Consider the following 16,602-nt stretch of genomic DNA (forward strand, 5'->3'; position numbering starts at 1 on the left):
AGAGTAGGACCCAGTGATATACTGCAAAAAAAATCATTGCAAAAAGATGTACATCTTACATTAAAACATTATTAGTAATATAATAAATGTCATCGATGTACTGTATGAAGACACGAAGATTGGAATGGTAGAATATCAACAAGTCTGCAGGTTTCCCAGTTGTTAGAATTAAAAAGTAGGAATTTCCAAAGTAATTCAGTGTCACTCAGACTAGAGTCAGGGTTTTGTTTTATTCACAATGAACTGTGTCAAAATAAAGTAAGAGGACATTTTTTTATAACTTCATAAGTAACACCCACAAGTTACCAGCCCTCGCCATTTGTCCTGAAAGAATATTATAAAGGAAGCTGTTTGCATGTACGCCACTATGGAAACCGTTACGTAGCCAAATACAGGAAAGGGGACGTTCTACTTGATACCCGGAAGTAGGCGATGTAAAGAGTAACTTGTTGTTCGCTGCGTAACTCTTCACAACAACAAAAAGTACATTTGCGACCTGAATTATCCGAAATGGGAACTACTGCAAGTCAACTTGGGAAGGATATGCTCTCAGAATATCAAGTAAGTGCCGAAGTACATATTATATCGACATTGTTAACCGAGTGGCTAAAGTTGAAAAGTTGTATTTTATAAACGAGGATATCGTAACATAGAAGTTATTTTAGCCTAACGTTTAAAGGCAACTTAAAACTGTTACAGCATTTGTATCAAACAAGTATGATTATCTTGCTGTCTATAACGTAAAGTTAGTTAAACCCCCTAGCATAACGCTAGGGGTAGCTTTATTGAAATACCACTATTCATCACGCTTATATCGCTATTATTGTTGCCAATATAACAACTCAGACCATTGATGTACCTATTATAGAAAAGTCAGACTTTAAAATGAATGAAGTATTGCTTTATGTATTCTGCGACTTGTCATTTTAATAATACTCATTTGTACTTTTAGGAGCTGACTTTCTTGACAAAACAGGAAATTCTTCTGTAAGTGAGCTGCATGCCACATAACAAATATGTTGTTTTATAAAGCATAGGAATCAATGTTTCAATGTTTATTGTGATCCATGCGTATGTCTTTTTTTATTAATTTGTTTAGTGCCCACAAGAGATTCACTGAACTGCTCACTAAAGATGAAAAGGACCTTCCAAATACCAGAGTGCCAATGGATAGGATTCTCACTCTGCCAGAGCTCAAGGTGAAAAGCTATTGGAAAGTAAAATAGGAGAGATATGGTGTTATGTTGACTGCTTAGTGGTCATATGCATAACATGACTAGGAGTGTCTTGTGCTTTGTGTGTTCTTGTAGAAGTAATGATAAACTGCACTGACCCTTGTACTTGTCCCTCTTACAGTCCAACCCTTTCAGGAAAAGAATCTGCGATGTATTCTCAACATCTGAATACAAAGATGGAGGCCTCACATTTGAGGACTTCCTGGATCTCCTAAGTGCCTTCAGTGACTCTGCTACTCTGGAAATCAAATCCCACTATGCATTCCGTATATTTGGTAAATAAGTGGATGCAAATATGAGCTGGTTACTAATTAAACGTGTAATTCATCAATCTGTGTAACAAGCATATTTGTATTTTCAGACTTTGACGATGATGGAACTCTTGATTGTGGCGATCTGGAGAAGTTGGTAAACTGCCTCACCGGTGAGACAGACGACACAAGGCTTACTCCTGAAGAAATGAGACAGCTCATTAACAATGTGAGTTCACTGGGGCTTCTTCCTTTTTAAATATGTAGAAAGGCACACTACATGGTTCAAACAGCTCTGTACACCTACGTGTCAGAGTAACAGTTGTTCCCTTGGTTTGTTTTACAGATTCTGGAAGAGTCAGATATTGACAAGGATGGGACTGTGAACCTCTCAGAGTTTCAGCATGTCATTTCAAGATCTCCAGATTTTGTCAGGTGACTAAAAATCAAATGATGATATATAGATAGATAGATATATAGTTTACTAAAAGCAATGTTGTTCATAATTAACTGCTTCTGTTATATTTCTCCACAGTTCTTTCAAGATTGTGCTGTGAAGACCTCATGGGCTGTGGCAATGGATCACCCTTTAACTCTCATATGGTGTTTCATTTACAATTAGAACACTTTTAGATATTTGCCTTAAATTATACTGTATTTTATTGCCGTAACTATTTTATGGATCATTTGTAAAATGTAAAAACCTGTGATTTTTTTATTTCTATAAAGAAAATAAAAAATATTTTCAAGAAGACCTTATTCACAATGTTTGTTTTATATTATACAAAATACATTTAATTCAAACTCTTGTATTTGTTGCTATAAGTAACACTTCCTGGTATGTTGTCCAAAGTCCAATGTCCACATTTATCAAGGGAATTCCATATTACTTTAAGGGCCAGCTACTTCCTCCTTGACGACAGAAGCAAAGGTATTCCACGCACCACACACTACGTCAACCACACGCATCTGCTGCTCCTTAAACAACTCCACACGCTGAGGCTCATCTGAACTGATCAAAGTCTGGTGTCCTAGTTGGCCATAGTCACCTAAATGGTAATAGAGAGATAGACAGAGTATGTGTATTAGCTTAAGTTGTGCTTAAAGCATAATGATGAATTATATTGGTACAGGGAGCATGCTAAAGATAAAACAAAATCTGTTTAGGCAGTTAGCTCTAAATTCAAACTTACCCCAGCCCCAAGTGTAGAGGTCACCTGTGGCTGGAATTAGAACATAAATAGGACAGTGACTGATCTGCCAATGAAAAGCATCATTATACAACCATTGTCAAGTGTTGTAAGTGGTTTCTTACTTGTTACTGCAGCTGTGTGTCGGCAGCCACAGCTGACTGTGCTGACTTCACACGATGGAGTGATATCCAGCAGAGCCGGGAAAGCCTGGATTGATATGAATACCTCTTCATGTGTCTCTCCCTCTTGTGGCTCTTCAGCAGTAGACGTGCATGGTGATTCTGTTCAGCACAGTAAATGTTGCAGTAATGCTATTTTCTTCTAAGTTACAACTTTGAGTGGTGACTAAAAGCAGCATGCCTGGTGAGATTGCATTACAGTTCAGGGGATGGTTAAATTATAAACATAGATAATGAAAGAATTTCCCATACTTCAAGTACTATCAATATATTTAAATAGTTTGAAAATGTGCGTTATGAGCTTTTTACTGTAGCACAGTACGATTCAGCTTGATTGCATTTAGCTTATGGTGCCCAAATTACATTTGAAAATAGATAATGACAGTGAATCCACAGACCTAACAGTGAACATTTCCCCCTGTTGTTCAGAGTAAATCTTTTGGCAAGCATCTTCTATAAATGCTGCGAAAATGCTTATTCAAGTGTGGAGAATTGTAGCTATCATACATACCACACGAAAAACGTTACAGTTGAGAGTAATGTCATATTGGGTTGAGTGATCTTCAGCACACAATAGTATTTTGGTTGATGGAAAGCACTGTCGGTAAAAATAAATACTAGTTTGATCGAGTTTTGAGGCGAAAAGTCTCTTACCTTCTTGTTGTTGACTACTTTGCTGCTGCGTTGCTTTCCTCAGACCTCGTGATGGAAGTCCAAGCTGTCCACTTTCATTCCAGCCCCACACATAAAGGTCTCCCCCATCTGAAGAACAATGTCATTTAAGTTCCTTTTCCACCTCAATTTGTAGAATTTTCACTGGCAACGTTTTGTTTAACACTCACCACTAATACAGACAGAGTGCCAGCCTCCTGTAGCTACACAGCTCATGGGCATCCCCCAGAGGGCCTCCACTGCCCTGGGCTCCTCTTCAGGGGTCAGGCCTCCATGCCCCAGTTGACCATGGCTGCATTACACAAAAGATCAAGATATGCATGAGTGCATAATATTGCTTTGATTCCCACTAAAGACAGGTGTTTAAGCATTAGGTCTACCTGCCAAGTCCCCAGGTGTACACAGTTCCAGAGGCACTGAGGAGGATGGCATGCTCCGAGCTCAGGGCCAGACTCTTGGCTCTCAGGTGTGGGGATAAGGAGCGGTAGAGGGGCGTTTTGATGGCTATGTATCCCCCAGGAACCAATGGGAGATTTAGAGGGGTTCCTAGAAAGCAGCATAAAGATATCCATTTAGCCAATTAACATATTGTTGGGAAAATACTGAATGTACTCTTCCAATATTAGAATAGCACATGATAACAAAGGCCCAACTGTAGCTGTGTACATGACAGGATGTATGATTGCCTAGAAGAGTGTCAGGACACACTGTTTTACTTTTAGGCATATGATAGCTATGTGACAACGCTTAACATGATGATTCAGCCTCTATGGAGATAGACATATGACAAGCATGATCATTTCTGACGTGGGTCTTCCTTAGATAATCTAAACAAAACATTGTATACTGATTTGAACCGGTATTCATGCATCTTGTGACTGTGTAACACCCTCTCTTGTATAATATAAGCATATGAAGGACACTGTTCGGGGAACTAGTTGTACATACCAAATGCATGAATGATTACTTCCATTCTTGCAGGGATAATAATACATGTATCCTGATATTGAAACTGATATTTTTCTAACACATATCATACTTGTAGAAGATGTCAAAAGGAGGTCAAGATTACCAGAGATCTCTGGGTCTGTTTTTATTTCCATGCTCCATGATGGAGACGTCTCTTTCTTTTGCAGATCCCAGGACTCAAGTCTGTCTGAGAAAGCGAGGGTCAGGTATGATTCACTGATGATGGCATCTTTACAGCCTCGGCTCTCTTTTACAGGACTACCACAGGACTCATTGGAGACGAAACCTGATAGGCACACACAGCTGTCACCTAACAAACAGGGAGCAAGGTGGATAATTAGTATTTCGATAAAGAGTGATATTAATATTATCGACGCACTCCGAGTGTCAAACAAGAGCTGTTTTATTTTTGATAGACTTACCATTCAAATACAAAGATGCTCTTCGACTCCAGCTTGCTCTGATTTGACAATCTGTCTTCAGTCTGCAGTCACTTCTGTCCTCCTGAGCAGTAAGCTCTGTTGGACTACTCACTTTGACTTCCTGTTCATTCTCAAAACATTCTCCCTCCAATAATTTATCTTGTCCATATATCTGGCCAAATGCGTTGAAGCCAAAACCGAACCACCGCATTTGAAACGGGTAACTTCTGTTTACGCTGCGGAAAGACGTGCGACGCAGTTTCTGCAAAGTTTAAACCTAGGTGCATGTAGCTCCGGGTATGCTGCGCATGCGCACAAGCATTCACGCAGCCCCCCTCAACATGTCTTTTAATAACACTTTTGAGAATATTATAAAGTATAGGTAGACCACCATGGTTAAAATGCTACAGCAACAAAACCATTCACAATTCTTTCAACATAGTTTTCTAATATAATCTATTTCACAACACTGATAGATTGTGAAATAGAACGTCATTGATGAGGCATCCAGCTAAAGTACATCAATGTTTTAAGAAAGCTAGGCCTTGAGATGGAGACTGTGGTACTGAGTTCGTCATCTGACTATATATCTACAAACATATATGATTCTGTTTTTTTGAACATTTAGGATTTAGACAAGGGCGCATCACTGAATCAATCCAAACATAGCTTCATTTGTTGAGATTGGGACATAACTTTTATAAAGATGTTATTACTTTACCATGCAACAAAATTATAATGTAGCCTATTTAACATTCGTTAGCATTGCCCATTCTTTGGTTGCATCTGTTTATATATTTTCTGGAAATACGAACAGTGACAAACATCCCAAATAAGTCTGAGGAACTGAAATGCTCCAATTAAGAAACATCAATTTCACATCGTAGCAAAAACAATATAATAACACACATTGGTGTGTCATTAAAGGCAATGTGTCAAGTGTTTCCAAAAACTTTCATGTACAGAAAATGAATTGGTCTATGAGTAAACCTGATGCAAAATGACTTGATAATATAATAAGCGGCAACCATTGTTGAAGTTGACATGACAAGAGAGTTCACATACAGGTTTTATTTTTTGTGTTCAGTCATTACTAGAAAACAAACCATACAATTAAAGCACTAGGAATGTGGTGTGGATAATAATACACAATAACATAAATCAAAACAAAATGCACATTTGTGAAGGAAATGTTTAACTTTTAGTGTGTTTAGGTTAAATTATAAAATCAATGCATTTCCTTCAGAAAATGTGAGGGAATGCTGAAAGCTGCTGAAACTTAATTCACACTAAATATAAAAGTGCACAAAATGATAAAGATAATGTTTTTTGGGAATCATAATATCAAAATATTTTTTTTTGGAAATATCAAAGAATAGCAATCTTTAGTAAAGATTGTATAGAGCATACTTGGTCCGACCTACACTTTTGGTGGTGGTCCAAGAACATTCAGTATAATTAAGACAACAATACAATGTGAAAGCAACGCAATGTGAAAGAGTACAACACTTCTGTTTGCATCTGCTTGCTTTCCTTACCAACTATCTTTTCTCATCTTTTTAATGCTAGGGACAGTGTTAAGTTAAGACACATGAGCATTTCCAGATTTGCTTGTACCCACCCAGACCAAAAGTTTCCTGCATAAGTTAAATGACTTTGCTGGTTCCACATAATTCTCACAGCACTTCAACATTGCCTGGTGGCACATCCACATACTGCAGCTGAGCTCTCATGGTTCAGTTCCCTTTTCCTTTTCCTTTTCCCTGCCTTCCCTGGACATGATGATGCTGTACTCCACGGCGATGTCCAAACAGTTCTGAGCTGCCTTAGAAATGGGTTTCGACGTGCCCTCTCCTCCTTTCGCCAGGACAGAGAGAATCTCCAGAGCTTCACTCTCCATGATGGTCTCAGCCAGACTCTTGTCCGCTTGCATGATGTTCTGAACTATGACCACTCCACGGTGCCGCAGGTCGGATATTTCACAGAGCAATAGTGACTGTAAAATCTCTAGCCAGTGTGTCGTCTAAGAAGAGAGGAAAACAGGAAGAAATGTGAGCTAAAGCTGAATAATGCATCATTGCGGTATGCCACAGTGCTGAGTTGATGGACAGTGAGCTGCTGCCTTTGCGTGCTTACTGTTCCAGGGATGCGGGCGCAGAGCTCAGGCTGCTCTGAGGTCAGCATGGCCAGAGTTCCTGCAGCAGCTTTTCGCAGCCTCTCATCATCCTCCCCGCTGTAGAGCACCAGCAGCTTCAGGCGATCGTTCCCTGTGGCTAAATACAGCTTCTGAACCTGAAGAAAAACCCAATCTTACTTCTATTTTTCAACATTAGTTGTGACATACAATCATATATGATTATGCGTCTTACCTCTGTGCTTAAAACCAGATTACACATGCACTCTGTGGCAGCAGCTCGGACCAGGTCGTGCTCCTCAAACATGTAGCCTTCAATTTTTGCGACTGCCTTCTCCTTTATGATCTTTTGTCTGTGAAATAACAAAAATACAATCTGATACTCCAAATAATGATACAGAAAAGCTATGTTTAAATACAAGATATTCATATATATATATATATATATATATAGAAAGGACGTCAGATCTTATTCAAATCTTATTTTATTTAGCGTGACCTGATAAACACCAAAAACAATAAAGAGAGCACCAGGCAGTTATAGCTTCTAAATAGCTCTGTCTCTCTCTCTCTCTCTGTACACTAAATATTCGGCCTTAGTTCATTACAATTAAAAAACTGTATAAACACTGTCAGACTATCAACACAGATTATAAGGTCAGCATTCAGAGACTTGAGATACTGCATCTTCAAATGCAATTTAACTTTAAAACTTGCAATTTTACTTTTACCTTTAAGTCCTAAAAACAGCTCTGGTATGGCTATTTACACGTTTATTTTTACTTTGGGGTATGAAAAAACTAGGATCCTGCATGTGTAACCATAACAAATCTTGTATTTATCTGTAACAACAGGTACGACATAATGTTCCTTTGTTTGAGGAAAGAAGATTTGCTAAACTCCAACTAAACGTGGGTGTCTGATTATTTGAAAGCTCTCATGTTATATATTTGACGGTCTATTTCTTAGGAGAGACTCCCCCTAGTGGCCAACCTGAGTTTTTCGTTGATGCCAGCCAGGTTGGTGAGAGCCATGAGTGCCTCAAAATTCTGCAGCAGGGTGCATTCAATAGTCAGAAGACTGACAAGGGGGCGCACCATCTCATTGATCTGGGAAAAGAAAATGAGACAGGATTAAGAAGGAAAAGTTCTTAATGTTTTAACTGAAAATAATTTTTACAGCATGAGATTCTCACCCTTTCTCCTGGGAAGGCAATCTCTGGGTTAGATGTGATGGTTATTTTTGCCAGCGCTTGGGCTGCTTTGATTTTACCTAAATCTGTGTTGTCAGATGCCAGTGGGATCAGAGCCTATGAAGGACAATCAAAAATAAATTAACCATATACAGTAAAGCAAGGTGTATTCAGACCAGTGTTTTGGCTAAACTAGTGTATATTTATCAGGGTGCTCTACCTTTCCTCCACCCTGTGCCACCACTGTGCCTCTGTCCTCCTGGCGATCCACCAAAGCCAAGAAGATCCTGCCGTGACAAAATAGTGTTACCAGAAAATCTACAGAGCCAACAGTGAGTGAAAAATACTTACTGCCATTTTCTTACCTAGCGATACCTTCCCTACAAGCCTCGGTGAGGGCAGGACTCTCTTTTTTGACCATACACACCAACGCAGACACCACACCGGCCTCCAGCAGCTTCCCCAATCTTTTCTCCACATAGGAAGTTGCATCCTGACACAGAGAAAGACTCATGTAAAACAATCTAAACAATACCGAGAAGAACAGGAGAGCTTCTATGCAATATGGAAGTTATAATGTCTGATGTTTGTGTGAAGAAAATGTAGCTCTACATTAAAAAAAGTAGATTTGAAAAATAGTACCTTGGGATGCACCTCGGGCACGTGCTGCTTTGCATACTTGGCCAGCTCCACCATCTGAGGGTCTGGCTTCTCCACTTCATAGCTGTTGGTGCAATTCACTAATGTGGAGCCCACAGCAAACAGCACCGTCTTATCCTCAGACTGCAGTAACACAAAGAAAAACAAGGTTGTCAAGGCTATCATAGTCAACAGTAAACAACAGTTAGTGTGTATTCTTAAGGTGGTGGTTTTATATACTACAAACATGTAAACCACCTCATCTGAGGGTAATCTGACTTAACATTTTCTTTTTGCCACTGCTTTTAAGTGATATATTCATATCTCACACTGCACTGTAACTGTTATTCAGTATTCATTTTTTATTATCTTTGCTTTTAAAGGTAGGGTAGGTAAGTTTGAGAAACCGGCTCGAGATACACTTTTTGTTATATTCCATGGAATGCTCTTAACATCCCGATAGCAATGCATATCTTAAGTGCTTTGACAAAAAATCCATACAAAAATGTCATCTGTGGAAGCCGTAGTACTGTAAAAAGCACGACCAATCATTTTAGCCGGCCCGGCTAAAATAACTGGATGGCCTACCTGCCTGTCAGCCTTCCATCTGTGCACAAACTTATCTCGTGCCCTCATTGGTCATGTGCGCGTTCGTGTGTGTTGGAGGAGGGGCTCTATAAGGAAGTGGCAGATTTTCTCCGGTTGTGTATTTTCAAATTCTAGCGATCTCGAGCCGGTTTCTCAAACTTACCTACCCCACCTTTAAATGAGTGTTTTTAAATGCCATTTTATCTGTTTCTGCTGCACTATTTCTTAATGCTCTTAAGGTCTTTCATTATTGTAAAGCACTTTGAATTGCCTTGTGTTGAAAGGTGCTATATAAATAAACTTGCCTTGCCTTGCCTTGCCAATTGCCCTGTATTGTCCATGTGTAACTAACATTAAAAACTATTTTTTATAATGATCAGTCAAACCTTTGCTAGCTCAAACATGGCCTGGAGAGCATTTTTGTCTTCCACCAAGTCCTCCTTCACATCAGCATCAAAAGTGAGGTAGGCGAGGCCTTCCACAGACCAGCGGCGGGAGGTTGTGGGCAAAGACTCATTACACAGCCACCTGGAAAATATTCAAGCAACACGATTGTCTTAAATAAAGTATGCATGGAATAGGCAGACATTTCTTAAGATTCAACTCAGAAAAACATACTTCCTGCACTGCTTGGCGAGCTTTAGTGTGGATCCCTCTGCAAACTGCTTCATGCTGAAGTCTGTCCCTCCAGCTGATCCAAGCTTGCACAAACCCTGTGTAATAACCATCACAAACCACAGTCAACTCATCTTTATATAGAGATGTTCAATACAGTTCAATACACTTGCTTTGTTGAAGCACTTACCACCAGGGCTCTCACGCGTATCCTGTCATTCTCGCTCTTCTTGTAGAGATCCTTCAGAAGTGCCACCCCGTTGGCTGTGATGAAGGAGGCTCTCTTGGCTTTGCCTGCAGCATGGATCACAGTCTCCACGGCTACCTGCTGGTGAGTCACATCTTCGGACGCACACAGAGCGATGACAGCATCCATCATTCCCGACATCTCCAGAGTTCTGTTGCCCACTTCGCTCGGCCCTTGGAGGAGCACCGACACCGCCTGAATGGCTCGCAGCTTAGCGTCCAGACCAGGTTGGTTAAAATATTGCCTGCCAAGAAAAACCTCTGGTTAGAAAGTAAGTGAAAGATCCCCCTTTTGGGCTTATTGTCTGTAATAAGTTTTATTTTCCTAAGTCATAGCAATATGAAGCAGCTCAAGTAACAGAAACATTTGAAACCAGAATGGCACTGAACAACATGAACACTATAAATAAGATGTGTTCAATGCCCGATTTATTGCTCAGGTGAGCCATGAAAATGTGTACTAAAGATTTGGTTTGCAACATCCCGACTTTTAGGGCTTTTGTGTGAATTGTTCCCAGTAATAAACTCATTATTCCTACACCACATGAATCTAGCACACATCTCTCAATGTTAACAGAAGTGAAACTTAGTTTGTGTATCTGCACCCTTATTTGCTCCAACATTTAATAGGTTCTTCCTCTTAACCTATGCTACACACTTCCACTAAGTTGAATGAAAACTGGGCAAGTAGTTATTCTGCAATAGTGTGCTAACAGACAGATGAATAAACAGATAAACCTAGCTGAAAATACCTCGTTGAGGGAGGCAATTAGTAACAGTTTTGGTGGAAAACTCACTGTACATATTCTTCACATAGCTTGTTGAAGTTCTCCCTCTCTGTGTCGCTCATTAGGTCATCGTAGAGTTTGCTTAGCAAGACAGAGCAGCTCATGTGGGAGTTTTCTGTAAGAGGTGGTCCTTCTGAGAGCTCAGGGACGGTCCCAGCCACTGCCAGAATTTTCTTCAGTCCTGCGGAAAAACAAGGAGTTAATTAACATAGTGATCCAAACAAATTAGAGGCAAAATGTTTGAAATGGGTTTGCAATAGTCTTTAATATACCACATAGTTAGTAGGTATGTTTGGAAGAAGATCTATGTATTTTTCTATACATCATGGCATAGTAATGTGTGAATTCTACATTATATGCAGGTGTGTTTTCATACCCTGGTCTATCACCCACAACGTGAGGGAGTTATCTGGGTTTTTCAAGGACTTCCGAGGAACTTGTTTGACCATGAGGTTGATGGCGCTGTCTCTGCCCGTCCCCGACACATTAGATGCTGGCATCATTTCCAAGAGGTGACGTAGCATTGAGCGTAACTCCTTGGAGGGTTCTGTTTTAAAATCACACAATAAATTATCATTAAAAGCACAGGAGAGAAAGCTCTAACACATACAACAATAATAAAATTGTTATTGATGAACTTTCAAGTGTGGCCAACTTCCAATATACTCATGATCAGAGTCCAAACTAACCAGCAAGTATGGCTTCGTCCTTCCCTCGGATCTCTCTTTTCATGACCTCTGTCAGAGACTCAAACATCACCTGCAGCAGGTGGCAGGCAGCCAGAGACACAGTGGAGGCTCCTGATCCCATTACTCCACACAGCTGCTCCATTCCCAACTCATTCACTATAGCCATTGTCTGGGAACAAAACAGTGTATGTCAGCGATAAAAGCAGCAAAGCAATTCACCATCTTTACAACTGTGGTAATTATAGTCTCTGACAGGGCTGTCGAGATAGAACAGTACCTGCTGATACAGCTGCACTACAGCATACAGAGTTGAAACAGAAATGCATGGATATTAAAAAGGAACCAAGTATTAAATTAGAGCGTAACAGAATAAGAATGTCAAACTTACTCTGGACTGATGCCCTGTGCACAACCCAACCAGGGTCCTCAGGGCAGAAAGGACCACATCCTCCTGCTTTGAATGAAGAAGTTTCTGGATCAGCTTCACTCCATCGTTCCGGAAGATCTGCTCAGCTCCCGCATCTTCTCGAGATAACACCACTAGATTCTGAGCAGCCTGAAATTGAATAATGAATCACACACAGATCAAAACACAACGGCGCATTATTAAAAGAAGCTTAGAACAATTTCTTCCAGCCATACGAGTTGCCCTTACCTTTTGTTGATCTGAGTCATTTGCAGATGCATCTAAGAGGAGGGAGAACATCTGCTGCACACGAGCATCTGTGGAGTTCAGTTGCACCGACTACAAGAAAAGGTTAAAAAAGAATACCGTAATAAGTCATCGTTTCTTCAGGTTACTGTTAACAACAGAAGACAAACCTCTCTGTCTCTTTACTTTATAAAAAAAAAAACACATCACCTTCTGCTGAATCTGTGCTCCTAGCTGTCTGAGCAAATCCTGGAAGGCTTTGTTTTTGGGTTCCAGCTGGGCACACCTCTGAGCATCCATAAACGCTTGGTCAAGGCGAACGAGTTTCTGGAAAGCCTGAGCTCTCCTGAACCTGGCTTTCACATCACCTGGGTCAGTATCGAGCGCTGAAAAGAGTGACAGACCAACATTCAGTGTAACTGTTTACATCAGGGGTGTCAAACTCAAATACACAATGGGCCAAAATAAAAAAATGGGTACTAGTCGAGGGCCGGACTGGTTCAATGTTTATTGCAAAACTTATTGAAATGAACTTATTGCACATATTACACCTGGAACTAACAAAGCTTAAATTATTGCCTATAAAAACAACATTAAACATTAAATAATCAGTTGCATTCATTTCTTATGGCTCTATCTGCAGCTTAATTTCTTACAGTATGATTACATTTTTCCACAGGCCAACAACAGCTTCAAAAAAACAATTTCCCTCAAAGAAAAAAACAAACATGCCCTGTTGTCGCAAGAAAGAAAGTGCAGAAGGAAACATCCATTGAAACTCAGTGTGCTGCTCTGTGATGCTAGTTCAAGCAGATACTTGGCATCTCATCTCGGGTGCAAGTTCATCAATGTTTGGGCTCAGGCTCTGAGCTGAGGAAACCCTCAGGATTGAGTGAAGGTGTGCATTTAATATACCGGCGGGCCAGATCTAATAGTAATGAAAAATTATCCTGCGGGACGAAATTAAATCCACCAAGGGCCTGATTTGGCCCCCGGGCCTTGAGTTTGACACATGTGGTTTACATACATCCATATATCTAACAGTTAATGCAACAATAAAGTAACGCATCTCAAATCAGCCAAACTATGGCTGCAGATCATAAGTCAAACATGCCATAACATTGTTGAATATTACTTGCAACACCTGGACATGGTTTCTCAAATCAAAAAGGTAAGACAGTATGTGGGTGAATGCATATTTAAAGGGTTTCTCAGTAAAACACATCCCCAAGGGTCTGACATTTGAAAATAGTTATAGCTATTGATCATTTTGAATGTAATCTTATGTCCATTTAAGCCAACTAAAATGCCATACTTCAGTCAGGATCCTGGTTTGGGGTAAACTACAGCCCCAAACCACAGAAAGTAACACAGTTAATCCATCTGGATGGATATATTTCAATAAAGAAAATATAAGAGATAAGATGAGATAAGATAAGATAAGATAGTACTTTATTGATCCCAATTTGGGAAATGTTTTGTGTTGCAGCAGCATAAAAGCCATGGCATTGTACAATACAAATTAAAAGACAAGAAATAAACAAGAAAGTAGAAATATACATGTTGAATTTACAAATGAACAATAACAAGATATAAAGCAAGGTATTAAAGATACATAAGTATGTGGCAAATGGAATATTAAATATCAAACTGAATATATAAATGTAAAATGTACAGTGTGATTTTATTCCAAGAGAAACTATGGAGCAAAAAAATAGGCTTAATTGTGTATTTAGGTGACCATACATTTAAACTAAATGGTGTCCTTGATGCACAATATCCATGTCTGTAATGTATTTATCCCACCTTTGGAGGCATCACTCTCTGCCTTGCTGTACTCCTCCTGTTTCAGGTAGCAGGCAGAGCGGTTGCGGTGCAGGACAGCTCTCTCTGCTTTGCTGTCACTCAGCTTTAATGCTTTGGTGTAACAGCGGACAGCGCCCTGCATGTCTCCTGCCTTGAAAAGGGTGTTCCCCTCGTCTTTCAGGGCTGCATAGTCCTCCTGTGTAAAAAAAGAAAGAACGGTAGGCAACAAGGACTCTGGATGAATGAAATTCTTTGAGTAAATGTTAACTGAATCAAATATACCAAGCTATAAAAAAGGCTAAGTAGCTAACTGCTGTTGCCTTACCTTTTCTTTTTCACTCCCACTCATCTTCAGGGCTTACTACACAATATAGAGGTACTTATTGGGATGAACAAAGTAGATTAATAATACTCTTCTTGGTCACAAACAACGCTAACTTTAGTCAAACAAGTTACATCTTGATACGCTTCCGGGTTTCCGGAGCACGTTGATGACGTTTCAGTGACAGCCCCGCCCCTCTCCTCACGCTCTTTTACCATATAAGGAAAAGAGGAGCCAGAGCATGTCTGTGTCCATCTCTGCTTTATTTGGTTACATTTTCATTCTGTGGCGTTCCTTACTCCACACAGACACAGAGGGGTTTAAAAAAGCTTTTTATAAAAAGAAGAGAGACATCAATTTAAGTTTTTGGTGCATTCAGCGGGATGATTTTAAAATAGCTGATGGTCTAGTGTGAGATGGTTAAACCTCAGCTATGCCTGATATTTATGAGAATGTAATGTGTGTTATACGGGTAAAACTTGTTAATATTTCTGCCTTTGAAAGGGTGAAATAAACGCTTAATTAACGTTATTTAACTATAATGTATTGATTGACTTCCAGATTATTATTTTTTACAATGCATTTCTTTTTACATACAATGCACTACCATGCAAAAAGCTTGATTATGCTAATGCTTTTTTTAATGTAGTGCTGTAATGTAATCATTCAGTTGCAGGCACAAATGGGTAGATCATTTAGAGAAGTTTTTAAACTTTAGATGGGGGAAAAAAAACGTTGGCTTGTTTGACTGTTGACCACTTAGGCTACTTGTATTTAAATCTCTTCATTAACAACATTTACAACTGCAAACTTTATGTATTAAATCACTTAACTATTCACGAGTTACTGAAATGTACAAACAACTCCAACACAATAAAACATTTACCCGCCAGAATACAAACCTATAGGGACCAACATGTATGTTCAACTTATATATGTTCAACTTATACAATAAAGTAACTTGTAGCATCAACTCTCTGACAAAAGTATTGCATATAGGGTTGCACAAAATGAAAACACTCTAATAACGACCCTACACTTCAAATGTACACTTCAGTACTTTATCGGAGGGAGGATTTATATTTCCTGGTGACCAATAGTTTTTGGAGTACTTAAAGCAAATATTCCACATTGCATTTTAAGATTTGACATTTTTCTTTCCAAAGTGCACCTGCCTTTTGTTGTGTTGACCTGAAGGGAGACACAACCAAAGGCAGTGTCCTGGTATTTGTATTTCCTGCTTTAGTCACCAGGGGATTCTCATTTACCACGACAGCCAAGCTCTATTGTTGTGTTTCCTTGGTTGCTGTGGAGACAAGGTTCCCAGTGGGCTTTGTGCCCAGGTACACTTGTTAAGACTATCACATTACCATGGCAGCTTTGTTCCTTTAAGAATAAAAAGCAAGGCCAGTTGGTATGTGTGTCATAGGGTTTGGCTTGTTGTGAGACTGTGGAGATACTTGATCTCCAGGATATCCACAAGCTTCAGCAAAACAAGGAACCCAAAAAGAAGAGTCCCAGTTTGAAAACCAGCTGTGTAAACATTTGCTCGATATCACAACCCTGTTTTGTGAGAGATTCTGCATTCAGAACAAGTCATCAAGTCATTGCTGGTGTACTTACTGGTAACAAATCAATTTTAAGTCTAAAAATAACACTTACATTTTGAATAGCTTTGTGGGCCCCATAAAAAGTAGGAAGTCCCTTTTGACTAAAGCCAAACTAAAACATTACCATCTGTTCCTCATGTCCCACACAAGCTGCTAATAAATAATGTAAGTGTTAGCTAACCTCCAGTTTCCATGAACACAAAAAGACTTCTTGGATGGTCCACCAAAAGAACACAACTATGTGACTCGTATGCAAAGTATCACCACATTTCTCAAACAGGCTTCTCAGGTGTCAATCAAGAAATAAGAAATATGTTTTTTTTCTCTCCCATATATATATATATTTATGCATGTATGTGTATGTGTGTGTTTGCAAGATAACAAAAATAGAATAACATTT

General features: G+C 39.5%; 3 protein-coding genes across 3 annotated transcripts; 1 reads left to right on the top strand and 2 right to left on the bottom strand.

The window, feature by feature from the left end:
• The first annotated feature begins 377 nt into the window (after window positions 1-377).
• LOC117491603 (calcium and integrin-binding protein 1-like) lies at window positions 378-2,238 on the top strand. Its single transcript, XM_034141676.1, has 7 exons — window positions 378-561; window positions 953-987; window positions 1,100-1,199; window positions 1,357-1,510; window positions 1,597-1,715; window positions 1,833-1,921; window positions 2,022-2,238. The coding sequence occupies exons 1-7, from the start codon at window positions 511-513 to the stop codon at window positions 2,041-2,043; spliced, it is 570 nt and encodes a 189-aa protein (XP_033997567.1). The 5' UTR covers window positions 378-510; the 3' UTR covers window positions 2,044-2,238.
• Window positions 2,239-2,259: 21 nt separating this feature from the next.
• Window positions 2,260-5,185, bottom strand: LOC117491598 (RCC1 domain-containing protein 1-like). The gene is made up of 8 exons (XM_034141670.1): window positions 4,922-5,185; window positions 4,603-4,809; window positions 3,911-4,076; window positions 3,701-3,822; window positions 3,513-3,620; window positions 2,802-2,960; window positions 2,680-2,709; window positions 2,260-2,535 (listed from the first exon to the last, which is right to left on the bottom strand). Exons 1-8 carry the CDS (start codon window positions 5,130-5,132, stop codon window positions 2,378-2,380), a joined length of 1,161 nt encoding a protein of 386 aa, XP_033997561.1. The 5' UTR covers window positions 5,133-5,185; the 3' UTR covers window positions 2,260-2,377.
• A 792-nt stretch (window positions 5,186-5,977) lies between these two features.
• On the bottom strand, window positions 5,978-14,619 carry unc45a (unc-45 myosin chaperone A). The gene is made up of 19 exons (XM_034141652.1): window positions 14,596-14,619; window positions 14,271-14,466; window positions 12,675-12,850; window positions 12,468-12,557; window positions 12,201-12,368; window positions 11,813-11,981; window positions 11,500-11,670; window positions 11,133-11,304; window positions 10,280-10,580; window positions 10,093-10,187; window positions 9,861-10,002; window positions 8,890-9,030; window positions 8,613-8,740; window positions 8,468-8,534; window positions 8,251-8,364; window positions 8,049-8,164; window positions 7,291-7,408; window positions 7,058-7,213; window positions 5,978-6,944 (listed from the first exon to the last, which is right to left on the bottom strand). Exons 1-19 carry the CDS (start codon window positions 14,617-14,619, stop codon window positions 6,651-6,653), a joined length of 2,838 nt encoding a protein of 945 aa, XP_033997543.1. The 3' UTR covers window positions 5,978-6,650.
• Between the last annotated feature and the right edge of the window lie 1,983 nt (window positions 14,620-16,602).

The sequence above is a fragment of the Trematomus bernacchii genome, unplaced genomic scaffold, assembly GCF_902827165.1.
Source record: "Trematomus bernacchii unplaced genomic scaffold, fTreBer1.1, whole genome shotgun sequence".
Lineage (NCBI taxonomy): Eukaryota > Metazoa > Chordata > Actinopteri > Perciformes > Nototheniidae > Trematomus > Trematomus bernacchii.